The sequence below is a fragment of the Nanorana parkeri genome, unplaced genomic scaffold, assembly GCF_000935625.1.
Source record: "Nanorana parkeri isolate BGI_ZX_2015 unplaced genomic scaffold, ASM93562v1 scaffold2319, whole genome shotgun sequence".
NCBI classification, from domain to species: Eukaryota; Metazoa; Chordata; class Amphibia; order Anura; family Dicroglossidae; genus Nanorana; species Nanorana parkeri.
Window position 1 is genome coordinate 84,707 of NW_017308587.1, and position 13,814 is coordinate 98,520.

Sequence of the window (13,814 nt, forward strand, 5' to 3'; positions counted from 1 at the left end):
CTAGCCCCGCCCCAAGGCCAGGTTCCACAATACGCCCCCCCGCCCTGCCATCTGGTTGCCAGATGGGGGGGCGTATTGTGGAACCTGGCCTTGGGGCGGCAGGGGGAGTAAAGCCGGCCCTGTGGACCCTCTGGGGTTGAATTACTAAGTAGGCTGTTCACTTTGCAGGGGAATTTTCCCTTAGCTTAGTGAATGTGGTGGAAATTAACTTGGCAAAGGATACCCAATGATGTGCAGTATTTATGTAATGAGCATTGCCATCTGTCTGCCCATCACTTTCAACAACTTCCTGGATTCCTGGTGTGCTTTGCGTCTCTGTCCCTGCTGCTTGATTTGAGGCAATCTCGATTTCCGAAGACTACATATCCCATAATGCATTGTTTTCATGAAGCAACGATAATGTTACATCATTCAGAAATTAAGTTGTGGTTCAAAAAGCAGGCTCTGTGAGAGTGGTGACACAAGGACACACAGAGCTGAGTGAAATTGTGTCACTGCATTGAGTGGTCATCAATTATTAGGTTATTAGGAGTGGGGTGGAACTTACAGAAATTCATGACTAAGGTAGCTCCGAGGTCCCCTTTTACTGCCCCAACCCTCTTTACCTTTGACTCCCCACCCACTTCCTTTCAATTACCACGCTACACCAGGGTTGGAGTATAAATGGCCACAGCAGCCTTTTATTACAAAACGTTTATAAATACTCTTTCAATAACAATCAAAAACAACAATAACCAAGTAACCATACAGTAGCTTGCTAGGTTTCAAGGTCCTTGAAGGCACTCACTATCCAAACTTGGACCAGTGTCTGCGGGCACCTTTCTTAAAGCGGAATGACCTCAGCCGCCATACACCACCTCGGGGACGTACTTCAATTGCCCGCAGACCCACCGCGGTCCCTCTTACCAGGTCATGACGTGTGACCTTACCACCACCGAAGGCCACCCACGCCACCGATGGGTCCCCCCATCCAATTATCCAACCCAGAAAATTGCCTTCAAGGATCCCCAAACCGCCATAATGCTGCGACAAACTTTAGACACCACCAAAACCATACCAGGTCGGGCGGGAGGGAAGTCCTGTTCCTTCTCCTGGTCACGCCGGCTCCTGGAACTCCTCCTTCCCGGATACTCTCCGAAGCTCCTCCTGTAAAGCTCACTCCACCAATCCTGTGAGTATCCCTCCTCTAATTCACTTTTCCCTTTAACCCTTTTCTCTCCGGGTTCCCTTTCCCACCCTTGTCATGTAGGCCTTCCGCTTATTGCACTTTGTTCCATAGCTCCCGGCCTGTCTATATAGAAATACAGATTTGTTTTTAGTTTTTGATTACCGTATATACTCGAGTATAAGCCGTCCCAAATATAAGCCGAGGTACCTAATTTTACCACAAAAAACTGGGAAAAAGTATTGACCCGAATATAAGCCGAGGGTGGGAAATGAGGCAGCTAATGGTAGGTAGATACCAATAAAATTACATTAATATTTATTTAAAAGAAAAATAACCTAGCTCTGTAAGTGGAAAAGGGGGTACAGGGCTACATATCATGTACTACGGATCATTTAACCCATTCATATTAGCAGAGGATAATTGTAAATCTATTGTTCAGTGCACTCTATATGTAGTATATAGTACATGTACATATAGAGTGCCTGCAACAATACATTTACAATGATCCTCTGCTAACATGAATGGGTTAAATGATCCCTAGTACAGGGCTACATACAGATCATTTAATCCATTCATGTTAGTATAATTGTAAATGTATTGTCTGCACTGTATTAGCAGTATATACTCCATATGTAGTATATACTGCTAATACAGTGCAGACAATACATATATAATTGCTTAATAAATCTCTCTCTCTCCCCCCCCAATCTGCCCTCACTCACTGTGTCCGTGTGCCGGTGATCGATCATCACATCACGGAGAGAGCAGGGACGAGTCAGCGGCGCGCTGGTCCAGTGGGAGGAGCTCCAGGTGGGGTCCTAATTTAGCTGGCTTAGAGGTGCCTGCCCGCTAAATTACAACCCCACCTGGAGCTCCTCTCGCCTGATCAGCGCGCCGCTGACTCATCCCTGCTCCCCTGCCTGACTGGCCGCTGCGGGGGGTTTTTTTTTCTTCTTACTTACCTCGCCGAGCGTCGCTGCTGCTCCGGTGTGCGGCGCTCCGAGCGGGGTCATCTGGCAGTCTCCGGCCACCTAAATTAGGACCCGGAGACTGCCAGATGACCCCGCTCGGAGCGCCGCCCACCGGAGCAGCAGTGACGCGACGCTAGGCGAGGTAAGTAAGAAGAAACCTGACCAGCTCGAGACGCTGACTCGAGTATAAGCCGAGGGGGGCACTTTTCAGCCAAAAAAATGGGCTGAAAATCTCGGCTTATACTCGAGTATATACAGTATAGGTACACTTTAAGCTAGCAGACATTCAGAGTAAAGTATGTCAGGCAGCAGCATAGTTTGTGAACAGTTAGAGGTCAGGGCAGGCAGAATAGGACAGGAAGTGGTGGGTCCAGCAAGCAGGAGCAGTGGACAGGCGAGAGCTGTATATATAGTAGACATGTGCGATTCGGTTAGATCCGAAATTCGTTTCGGACGTATTTTCGGAAATTCAGATGCATCCGAATTCCAGCTAAGACGAATGCAAACGAATACGAATTCCCGATTTCCCAAAATTCGTTAGCAGTAGTCCGGCCGAAATTCTTTTATGGACGAAATTCGTTATTGGGGGGGAACCTCCCCCTTTTTTTTTTCATCTTCTGCAGACTGTAAAAAACAAAACAAAAAAAAAAAATGTCATTTTGCTGCAACGAAATTCGTCCATAAACGAATTTGGCCGGACTGCCGCTAACTAATTTAGTCCGAAACGAGTTTAATTTCGGACCCGAATACGAAAAACGAAATAATGCAAAGTCCGAATCAAAACGAAACTAAACGAAACAAATCTTTTGCTGGTGCACATGTCTAATATATGGTATAAATGTGGATCATAATGCAATTAATAAAAAAAACAAGGAAGAAAATCAATGCCTGCGTGTGCTGCAGTATTTTAGTGGTTAGTGGGTATAGTATAGTATAGTGGGTATGATTGGGGGCATACACCTAAACTATTTTGTAAGATGACCCGCTCCTGGCAGTTTACATCCGCTGTGTCTTATAGCACTTGTGTGAAGCTGGAGATATGAGACTCTGCAATTGGCACCCCCTTCCAAGAACATCTTGTCTCCGGGCAGATACGCTTCCATAAGTGTCCTTAAGTGCTTTTCCACAATGTTATTGCAGGGGGAGAGGAGAAAGTGGAATACCCAAAGTGCTTCTCTAGGCCCCTATAATTTATCAGGACTGCCAGTGGCAGGGTGGGTTTCAACTCCAGGAGCACATAGCTACCACTGGAAAAAGTCTCCACAAAACAAGAGGTTCTTCTGTTGTTCCATTCCAGGTCTCTGACTGCAGCTCGGCTATGCTGCTCGGTACCTCCGTGGTACAAAGCAGAACAGCAAATCAGTGGAAATAATAATAAAATAAAAAAGCACAAAAAAAAACTATTGGGCGGAGCTAGCAGTTACACCTAGCTCTGCCCAACTGTTTCCTATTGGCCGACACTAGAAGACTCTAGCAGGTGCCGGCCAATAATTAACAACTAGGTGGAGCCGGCCGTGATGTCACGGCCAACTCCACCCAGTTGTTATTATTTAATGACAGTTCAGCGTCCCTAGGTCATTTTGGGGACGCTGATCTGGCTCCACCTAGCTGTCATATAGTGAATAGCCCGTACAGCAGCCCTTCGGTTCGACTGAACTAAAGGTCTCCGGCAGCCGAAGAGAGCCGAAGGATCGGCCGAAGGTATGGCTGGATCCTTCGGCTCCTCTGTGAATTACCCCCCTAGTGTCCTTTCTATAGGTGAATGCACTTCACTGTTCATTACACTATAATGGAAACAAAACCAAAGTTCATGCTTCATGAAAACATCTACTGACTCACCATTACATGTGTATATGAATATATCAGCATTTCAATGAAACTTTTTTTCTGTTTTAAGATATTTCAGAAATACGCCCTATACTGACCTGCGGAGCACATGAAATGAGGGTCTCATTCCTAAAATGTCAGCTAAAAAGTCAGGATATTGATGCCAGTAAGCTAACCACTGCAAACATCGGCTGTTATACCCTTCAAGATGATATTGTCAACGGAACGTACTCAGTAACAGTCCCTCTTAGAGATGGGGAATGCGGAGTTCAGCTAATAGTATGTATCTATGTATGTCCATATCTGTTTAACAAATGAACATTTAGTACACACCAAAGCATTCTAAGAGTGCTATGGGCGAGCTCAATTTCAGCTTGAGCTATTGAACTCTATATTGATCTATAAAATGGGACTTTCCTTCCTGTGTTTTCTAAAAAGTCAGCATTAAAAGCTATGACTCTCTCTCTCTCTCGCTCTCTCTCTCTCGCTCTCTCTCTCTCATGCTCTCTCGCTCATGCTCTCTCTATCTATCTCGCTCTATCTCGTGCTCTCTCGCGCTCTCTCTCTCATTCTCTCTTGCGCTCTCTCGCGCTCTCTCTCTCATTCTCTCTCGCGCTCTCGTTCTCTCTCGCTCTCGTTCTCTCTCTCGCTCTCTCTCGTTCTCTCTCTCGCTCTCTCTCGTTCTCTCTCTCGCTCTCTCTCTCGCTCTCTCTCGTGCTGTCTCTCGCTCTCTCTCGTGCTGTCTCTCGCTCACTCTCGTTCGCTCTCTCATTCTGTCGCTCTCTCGCGCTCTTTCTCTCGCGCTCTGTCTCGTTACTCTCTCTCGCTCTCGTTCTCTCTCTCGCTCGCTCTCGTTCTCTCTCTCGCTCTCTCTCGTTCTCTCTCTCGCTCTCTCTCTCGCTCTCTCTCGTGCTGTCTCTCGCTCTCTCTCGTGCTGTCTCTCGCTCACTCTCGTTCGCTCTCTCATTCTGTCGCTCTCTCGCGCTCTTTCTCTCGCGCTCTGTCTCGTTCTCTCTCTCGCTCTGTCTCATTCTCTCTCTCGTTCTCTCTCTCGCTCTCTCTTGTTCTCTCTCTCGCTCTCTCTCGTTCTCTCTCTCGCTCTCTCTCGTTCTCTCTCTCGCTCTCTCTCTCGCTCTCTCTCGTTCTCTCTCTCTCGCTCTCTCTCGTTCTCTCTCTCTCCTTCTCTCTCTCGTGCTCTCTCGCTCTCTCTCGTGCTCTCTCTCGCTCTCTCTTGTTCTCTCTCGCTCTCTCTCGTTCGCTCTCTCGTTCTGTCGCTCTCTCGTTCTGTCGCTCTCTCGCTCGCTCTCTTTCTCTCGCGCTTTCTTTCTCTCGCGCTCTCTTGCGCTCTGTCTCGTTCTCTTGCTCTCTCTCATGCTCTCGCGCTCGTATTTTGCAGTTTAAATAGCTTGCAAAGCATATTGTTTTTTTTATACCATGTTTTATTTCTTTTTCCCCACAGAAATCTACGACTCATGCTACTTATATCAGCACAATAGACATTCTATTAGGATCCAGTAATGATTTGTTTATACCACAGGAAGTGACCGTTCAAATGAAATGTTCTTATCCTCTTAATATACAAGTTAGAGTTCTCTCTCGTTCTCTCTCTCGCTCTCTCTCGTTCTCTCTCTCGCTCTCTCTCGTTCTCTCTCTCGCTCTCTCTCGTTCTCTCTCTCGTTCTCTCTCTCGCTCTCTCTCGTTCTCTCTCTCTCGCTCTCTCTCGTTCTCTCTCTCTCATTCTCTCTCTCGTGCTCTCTCGCTCTCTCTCGTGCTCTCTCTCGCTCTCTCTTGTTCTCTCTCGCTCTCTCTCGTTCGCTCTCTCGTTCTGTCGCTCTCTCGTTCTGTCGCTCTCTCGCTCGCTCTCTTTCTCTCGCGCTTTCTTTCTCTCGCGCTCTCTTGCGCTCTGTCTCGTTCTCTTGCTCTCTCTCATGCTCTCGCGCTCGTATTTTGCAGTTTAAATAGCTTGCAAAGCATATTGTTTTTTTTATACCATGTTTTATTTCTTTTTCCCCACAGAAATCTACGACTCATGCTACTTATATCAGCACAATAGACATTCTATTAGGATCCAGTAATGATTTGTTTATACCACAGGAAGTGACCGTTCAAATGAAATGTTCTTATCCTCTTAATATACAAGTTAGCCTGAACACTGCGATGAATCCCATGGTGAGGTAAGTTATGCTGGAGGTATATTTAAAAAAATTGTATTTATGTGATCGTTTAAAAAAACCCATCTGGAAAGGTTTAGGTCCCATTCATACTGTGCAATACGGAGCCATTTATTTTGAATTGCACCTCAACACACTGCGCAGTAGATGACAGCACACATGCATTGCAGGGCACTGCAATACAGATAGTGCGCATTGGTGTGTACTGTTAAAAAATGTTGTGTGTTTTTATGTCTGTTGTGGTATGCTAGCAGCCCAGTCATAATGAGTGTGATGCCTTAACATGCAACAACAGTCCATGAACCCACTGCACTCCTGACCGCTTTTTCCATATACACTATATTGCCAAAAGTATTGGGACGCCTTTACAGGCTCGCAGTCTCCGCTCTAATTCATCCCAATGGTGTTCTATGGGGTTGAGGTCAGGACTCTGTGCGGCCAGTTAAGTTCCTTCACCCCAAACTCCCCCATCCATGTCTTTATGGACCTTGCTCTGTACACTAGTGCGCAGTCATATTGGAACAGGAAGGGGCCGTCCCCAAACTCCTCCCACAAAGTTGGGAGCATGAAATTGTCCAAAATGTCTTGGTATGCTGATGCCTTAAGAGTTCCCTTCACTGGAACTAAGGGGCCAAGCCCAACCCCTGAAAAACAACCCAACACCATAATCCCCCCTCCACCAAACTTTACACTTGGCACAATGCAGTCAGGCAAGTACCGTTCTCCTGGCAACCGCCAAACCCAGACACGTCCATCGGATTGCCAGACAGAGAAGCGTGATTGGTCCCTCCAGAGAACACGTCTCCACTTCTCTAGAGTCCAGTGGCGGCGCGCTTTACACCACGGCATCCCACGCTTTGCATTGCACTCGGTGATGTAAGGCTTGGATGCAGCTGCTCGGCCATGGAAACCCATTCCATGAAGCTCTCTACGCACTGTTGTTGTGCCAATCTGAAGGGCACACGAAGTTTGGAGGTCTGTAGCTATTGACTCTGCAGACAGTTGGCGACTTCTGCGCACTGTGCGCTTCAGCATGCGCTGACCCCGCTCCGTCATGTGACGTGGCCTACCACTTCCTGGCTGAGTTGCTGTTGTTCCCAGTTGCTTCCCCTTTGTTATAATCCCAGTAACAGGTGACCGCGGAATATTTAGTAGCCGGGAAATGTCACGCAACACCTGAATCCAATGATTTGGAGGGGTGTCCCAATAGTTTTGGCAATATAGTGTAGATTAAGTGGGTGCAGCGGTGATCAACGGATGGCAACGGTTATCATGCACAAATAGAAATATGGACACCGGCACTCCAGATGCAGTACAAATGCATCTATTTAATGATGGAAATGCAGCATGGTCTTGGTCTCGCAGGATCCCCTTCCTCAGGCAAGACATGTGACAGATGTCCTGCCTGAGTTAGGGGATCCTGCGAGACCCCGAAACGTTGCACCCAGTATGATACATGTTCCGAATCCCGAAACGAATTGACTTTCGGACCCGAATCCTGAAAAATGAAATAACACAAAATCTAAATAAAAAAGAAACGAAACAAAGCGAATTTTGTGCCGATGCACATGTCTAATATTTACCTTTTTGTAAACATTTCCTTTACCAGCTTAAAGTGAAACTAAAGACTTTTCTTTTTTTTACATTTGCTAGCAAGTAGGCTTTTGTTGCAGAGACTCTATAGGCATATTTATATAGCAGTGAATGTTACATTCACCAAACTTTACTGCAGGTGAATCAATCACTGCAAGTTAAAACATATGCACCAGGAAGTTTCAACTGCGGCGAATGTATGGTGAGCGTCACATTCACTGCTTTATAAAAAAAATACCTCTATATGTCTGTTCTGCGGCTAAAGCTCCATTTCTGCCAGTCAGCAAGTTGTAAGTAAGTTCTAGTGGGCGTGTGTTGGGACAATAAAGAACAAAGAGAGCAAGATTTCACACCCCAAATTAATTGATTAAAAGAAACTACATTGAGTAAATTCCACCTTAGGGTGTGCAATTAACGAAAGGGGAGGGGCTTTTAAGAAATACTATAAACTCTCTTATTGTATAAAAATATGAAATTAATTTATTACATAATTGGAAATAAATAAAATTAACCCCTTCATGACTGAGGCCTTTTTTTCATTTTTTGCACCCATGTTATATTCCACATTTTAGGCCTGAAAATGACGTAAAACCCCCCAACATTATATATTTTCTGAATGCCAAGACCCTATAGAATAAAATGGTGGTAGTTGAAAATTTTTATGTTGCGCAATATTAGCGCAACTCCTTATTAAAGCCCCGATGCTGGCGACGTACACTGTACGTCGTCAGTCACGAAGGGGTTAAAACATAATTCCATGATATATAATTACCCCTGAAGAAGCCCAGTAGGGCGAAACATGTCGGGTTTTACCTGAATGAGTCATCTACTATGTCCTACTTTAATAATAATTGTCGACTTGATGTGACACCTACCCTGTTTCCCCAAAAAAAAGACCTACCCCGAAAGTAAGACCTAGCACTATTTTTCAAGATTCCTGTAATATAAGACCTACCCCGAAAATAAGACCTAGTTTGGTGGTAGCATGCGAGGGGGTAACTTGCAGGAGAAATGTTATCAGCCTGCAGGGACATACTGTATTAAGGGGATGACAGAGGACTCCCTTCAGACAGCGCAGTGACAGGGAGCACTCCAGTACCATACTTCACCAACTGCTGTCCCCCTGAAGGCGCTGCTTAATGTAACGGTACTGTACTGTGTACCGGTAAATGGTACCGTACTCTACTGCGCTGTCCACTGTCTAATGTCCCCACTGATGCTCCGCTGGTACCGCTGTCCCTGGTGGCAAAGGAAGCCGGCGCTGTAGAAAGCAAGGCTGCGGCGGAGGAGGGAGCAGAGCCGCATTAGTTGATACTTCCTCTATAGCGCCGGTTACTGTGACAGGCGGAGTGATACCAGATAACTTTAGATTGTTGTACATTTTGCTGCACATTAAAAAAAAAAAAAATAAGACGTACCCTGAAAATAAGACCCAGTGTGGTTTTTGGGGGCAAAAAAAATAAAAGACAGTGTCTTATTTTCGGGGAAACACGGTATATTGCATGTGGAATAGACCAATTATGCTTTAATTTTATTTTTTTCCAATTATGTAATACATTTATTACATATTTTTATACAATAAGAGAGTTTATAGTATTTCTTAAAAGCCCCTCCCCTTTCGTTAATTGCACACCCTGGACCCAGAAGAAGACCGGGTGATGAGGCCAGCACTGGCGATGGAACACAAGTTGCATCATGATAGGGGGTTACTTGGAAGGTAACTGTACTAACATGTGCAAATATGGCGGGTGGGGTTGGGCAGCAGATTCCAGAGCTCATGTACAGCCACCGGAATCACTTCTAACACAAAGCTTTAAGCCAACAGTCGGCTTGTGCGGGCTGAACACACAGTCCAAGCTGCAGTGTGTTTACCAGACTGTGCCGCCGTCATATGCTGTCTGGTGGTGGCAGCGAAAGAGTCAATCCCTTTTTTTGCAACTGTCATCTGGAGTTGGCCTTTAATTTGTTTGTCTTTTACTTAAAACCCATTTAAAACGACATGTTCATCTACCTTGGCCACAGGGTGACAACATTGTTGTGAGATTGCGCTGCAGAACAAACAGCGTTGTCACTTCATAACAGGAAATGGAAGAATGACAGAGATGTCACCAGCACACCAACATCCTTCTTAGGATAAGCAAACGTTCCTTTATTGAAGTTCCTTGTCGTATAAGCAAGCGCTTTTCGGGGCCACACACAGTCCCTTCATCAGGCTTAGCATTGAGCAAATGTTAGCAATGGACATATCCTAAGAAGGATTTTGGTGTGCTGGTGACATCTTTACACAATTGCTGATATTTGTGGTGCCATTCGCAGTCACTGCGAGCACCCCACCATTACAAGAGACATTCCGTAAGGAGTGCGACAAGGAAAAGTATTTATTGTCAGAAAAATAAAAGCTGCCGTGTTACATAATAATCCGGCCACTCAGTGTATGTCATGCATTTATTTTTTCCGAATTCCACTTTCAGTATCAGTGATATTTGTGCAGAAATAATGTCTCTATATTCATTTATTTGCAGTGTAATAAACATTGTCACAGAGGGTACCGGACAGTTTAAGATCTCAATGACACTTTTTCCAAGATGCCAGCTACACTCTTCCCTATGAAGCACCTGTAGTTGAGATGTCAAGCAAATCTTTTCTGTATGTTGGTGTCACTCTCGATGGGCCCGGAAATTCCCCGTATATTGTATTGATGAAAAACTGTTTTGGGACCCCGACAAACAACATAAATGACACCATAAAATACCATATCATCAAAGACAGGTTTGTTACAGCGAAATGTATAAAGAATATTATAATACTGATTTCCCTATTGATGCCACTGATAGAAGGTGTGTGTATTGTATACAATCTGTGATGTGTTTCAGAGGAAGAGAACAGGGAACAGACTACCATTAAAGTGTATGTAAGGCCAAAAGGTATTTCTAAGATTTGGATAGTGTGGGGAAGGACTAGAACCCCTGCCAAGTCTGTATTGCTGTCTCTGTCTTCACTGGGTAGATTGTCCTTGTGGCCATTCCCATCAAGACCGAAAGTCTGTCATAAATATACCATTTACTTTAAAGGTAACAGTACTCGCATAGACCATAGTACTCACATAGACCATAGTACTCGCATAGACCACAGTACTCGCATAGACCATAGTACTCGCATAGACCATAGTACTCGCATAGACCACAGTACTCGCATAGACCACAGTACTCGCATAGACCATAGTACTCGGATAGACCATAGTACTCGCATAGACCACAGTACTCGCATAGACCATAGTACTCGGATAGACCATAGTACTCGCATAGACCACAGTACTCGCATAGACCATAGTACTCGGATAGACCATAGTACTCGCATAGACCACAGTACTCGCATAGACCATAGTACTCGGATAGACCATAGTACTCGCATAGACCACAGTACTCGCATAGACCATAGTACTCGGATAGACCATAGTACTCGCATAGACCACAGTACTCGCATAGACCATAGTACTCGGATAGACCATAGTACTCGCATAGACCACAGTACTCGCATAGACCATAGTACTCGGATAGACCATAGTACTCGCATAGACCACAGTACTCGCATAGACCATAGTACTCGGATAGACCATAGTACTCGCATAGACCACAGTACTCGCATAGACCATAGTACTCGGATAGACCATAGTACTCGCATAGACCACAGTACTCGCATAGACCATAGTACTCGGATAGACCATAGTACTCGCATAGACCATAGTACTCACATAGACCATAGTACTCACATAAAGGTAACAGTACTCTACATAGACATAGACCATAGTACTCACATAAAAGGTAACAGTACTCGCATAGAGCACAGTACTCGCATAGAGCACAGTACTAGCATAGACCACAGTACTCGCATAGACCATAGTACTCACATAGACCATAGTACTCGCATAGACCATAGTACTCACATAGACCATAGTCCTCACATCAAGGTAACAGTACTCTACATAGACCATAGTACTCACATAAAGGTAACAGTACTCTACATAGACATAGACCATAGTACTCACATAAAGGTAACAGTACTCACATAGACCATAGTACTCGCATAGACCACAGTACTCGCATAGACCACAGTACTCGCATAGACCACAGTACTCGCATAAAGGTAACCGTACTCTACATAGACCAACAAACAATATATTTTTCATGAAAAAATCTACAGCTTTTAATTTCTGTTCACATAAAAACATAATGGAATGACCATATTTCACAGGATAGCGTGCTAATCCATAGCTTCCTATTCCTGCCACTAGATGGAGCCGGGAGCATAGGAGATTCCTGTGCTGCTTTGGCTCCATCTAGTGCCTCAAACACCCTCTATTCCAATTATAATAGACAAATGGCTCATTTGATATTTGTAAAGGACAACCAGGTGCAGTTACCCATTACAGCCAGACACGACCGTTTAGAAACGATCTGTGTAGGGCACAAATATTTCTGATAGGTCTTGGCGCATTGGTCTTTTTAGTTGTCATGTGATCAAATGTTTTCAGGAAAGCAGCTACCTGTAATGAAGAGGCTGAATACTTAGCTCTCCAGATGCTGCACCACTCAATGGTGAATGGTGAGAACTGGTCCACTGGGAAACTTCTAGGAATTTAATCTTTGTGGACCCCCCACCCACCTCTTCCTTTGCTTTCACTAGTTCCTCCCTCTGACTTCATGTCATTGTAGGACACTGTGGAGACTTTGTGGGATCATTTCTCTTCTACAATATAGTAGAACGGAGTGGAAGGAGAGGTAATCATCCAACCTCTTCTCTACAAGAATGTGCTATCCTTAAAGTGTTTGATTAAACGACAGGGTCTCTTTCAATGCATCAAAATACCTCCAATGACATGTTATTGCATCAAAGCATTGTAATGGATTTTCTACTTTTGTTTGACAGCTGTCCTATCAAGCAGGACTCAACCATCAGTGTTCCCATCAATGGGGTTTCAAATGAAGGTCGCTTTTCCTTGCAGCTGTTTAGGTTTATCACCCGTTACAGCCAAATCTACCTACACTGTGAGATAAATCTGTGTGATCCCACGACAAACATCTGCACTCCAGTGAGTACAAAAAAATAATTAATATTGGAAATTGGATAAAAAAAATTCTTCCAAGGATCCTAGAGGAAAGGTCCATGCACCAGCGTTAAAGCTCAAATAAACAATAGAATAAGTGAGCAGAGTCTTACTGTTCAACAGACCATTTCCATAGTAACAAATATGTCCTCTGGTGTCATGTAGGAATGAATGTAGGAATGTAGGCTGCTGTACCAGCTATATGAACGGTAAGACTCTGCTCACATCCCTAATCTGTATAAGGAAACTATGTGAAGAATTTTCTTCTTGGGTTCAGTTAGGCTTTAACATATCTATATAGATACAGGGCTGTTTTTACAATGAGACATGGTAATAATTTCATCTCAGACTGTTCTTCCCCCCAAGGTACTTCTCCTCAAAATTCTTCTCCCCCAAGGTTCCTATCCTCAAGCTTAATCTCCCCAGGTTCTTCTCCCCAAGTTTCCTATCCTCAAGCTTCTTCTCCCCAAGGTTCTTCTCCTCAAGGTCCTTCTCCTCAAGGTCCCTATGCTCAAGGTCCTTCTCCTCAAGGTCCTTCTTCTCAAGCTTCTTTTCTCCAAGGTTCTTCTCCCCAAGGTTCCTATCCTCAAGGTCCTTCTCCTCAAGGTCCTCCTCCTCAAGGTTCTTCTCTCCGAGCTTCTTATGCCCAAGGTTCTTCTACTCAAGGTTCATATCCCCAAGGTACTTCTCCCCAAGGTACTTCTCCTCAAAATTCTTCTCCCCAAGGTTCCTTGTACCGTTTCCCCAAAAATAAGACCTACCCCGAAAATAAGACCTCGTTGTGACCATTCCCAGGGCCGGCGGTGTCATAAGGGGGAACTTGAAGAGCCGCAGGAGAGAATCAGCGGTGCCAACGAAGCCAGCGCTAGAGGAAGCGAGGCAGCAATGGAGGGAGCAGAGCTGCATAAGCCGATGCCTCCTCTATAGCGCCGGCTCCTGTCACAGGCGGAGTGATACCAAATGCACCCCGCCTATGAGGA

The 13,814-nt window shown here is 45.0% G+C and overlaps 1 protein-coding gene across 1 annotated transcript in view; it reads left to right on the forward strand.

The window, feature by feature from the left end:
- Nucleotides 1-13,005, forward strand: part of LOC108801364 (uromodulin-like) — a 24,248-nt gene extending 11,243 nt beyond the window's left edge. Inside the window, exons 6-10 of the mRNA XM_018573292.1 lie at nucleotides 4,037-4,200; nucleotides 5,983-6,140; nucleotides 10,308-10,499; nucleotides 12,657-12,819; nucleotides 13,000-13,005. Coding sequence (XP_018428794.1) covers nucleotides 4,037-4,200; nucleotides 5,983-6,140; nucleotides 10,308-10,499; nucleotides 12,657-12,819; nucleotides 13,000-13,005 — 683 coding nt within the window. The remainder of the gene's footprint in view (nucleotides 1-4,036; nucleotides 4,201-5,982; nucleotides 6,141-10,307; nucleotides 10,500-12,656; nucleotides 12,820-12,999) is intronic.
- The last annotated feature ends 809 nt before the right edge of the window (nucleotides 13,006-13,814 follow it).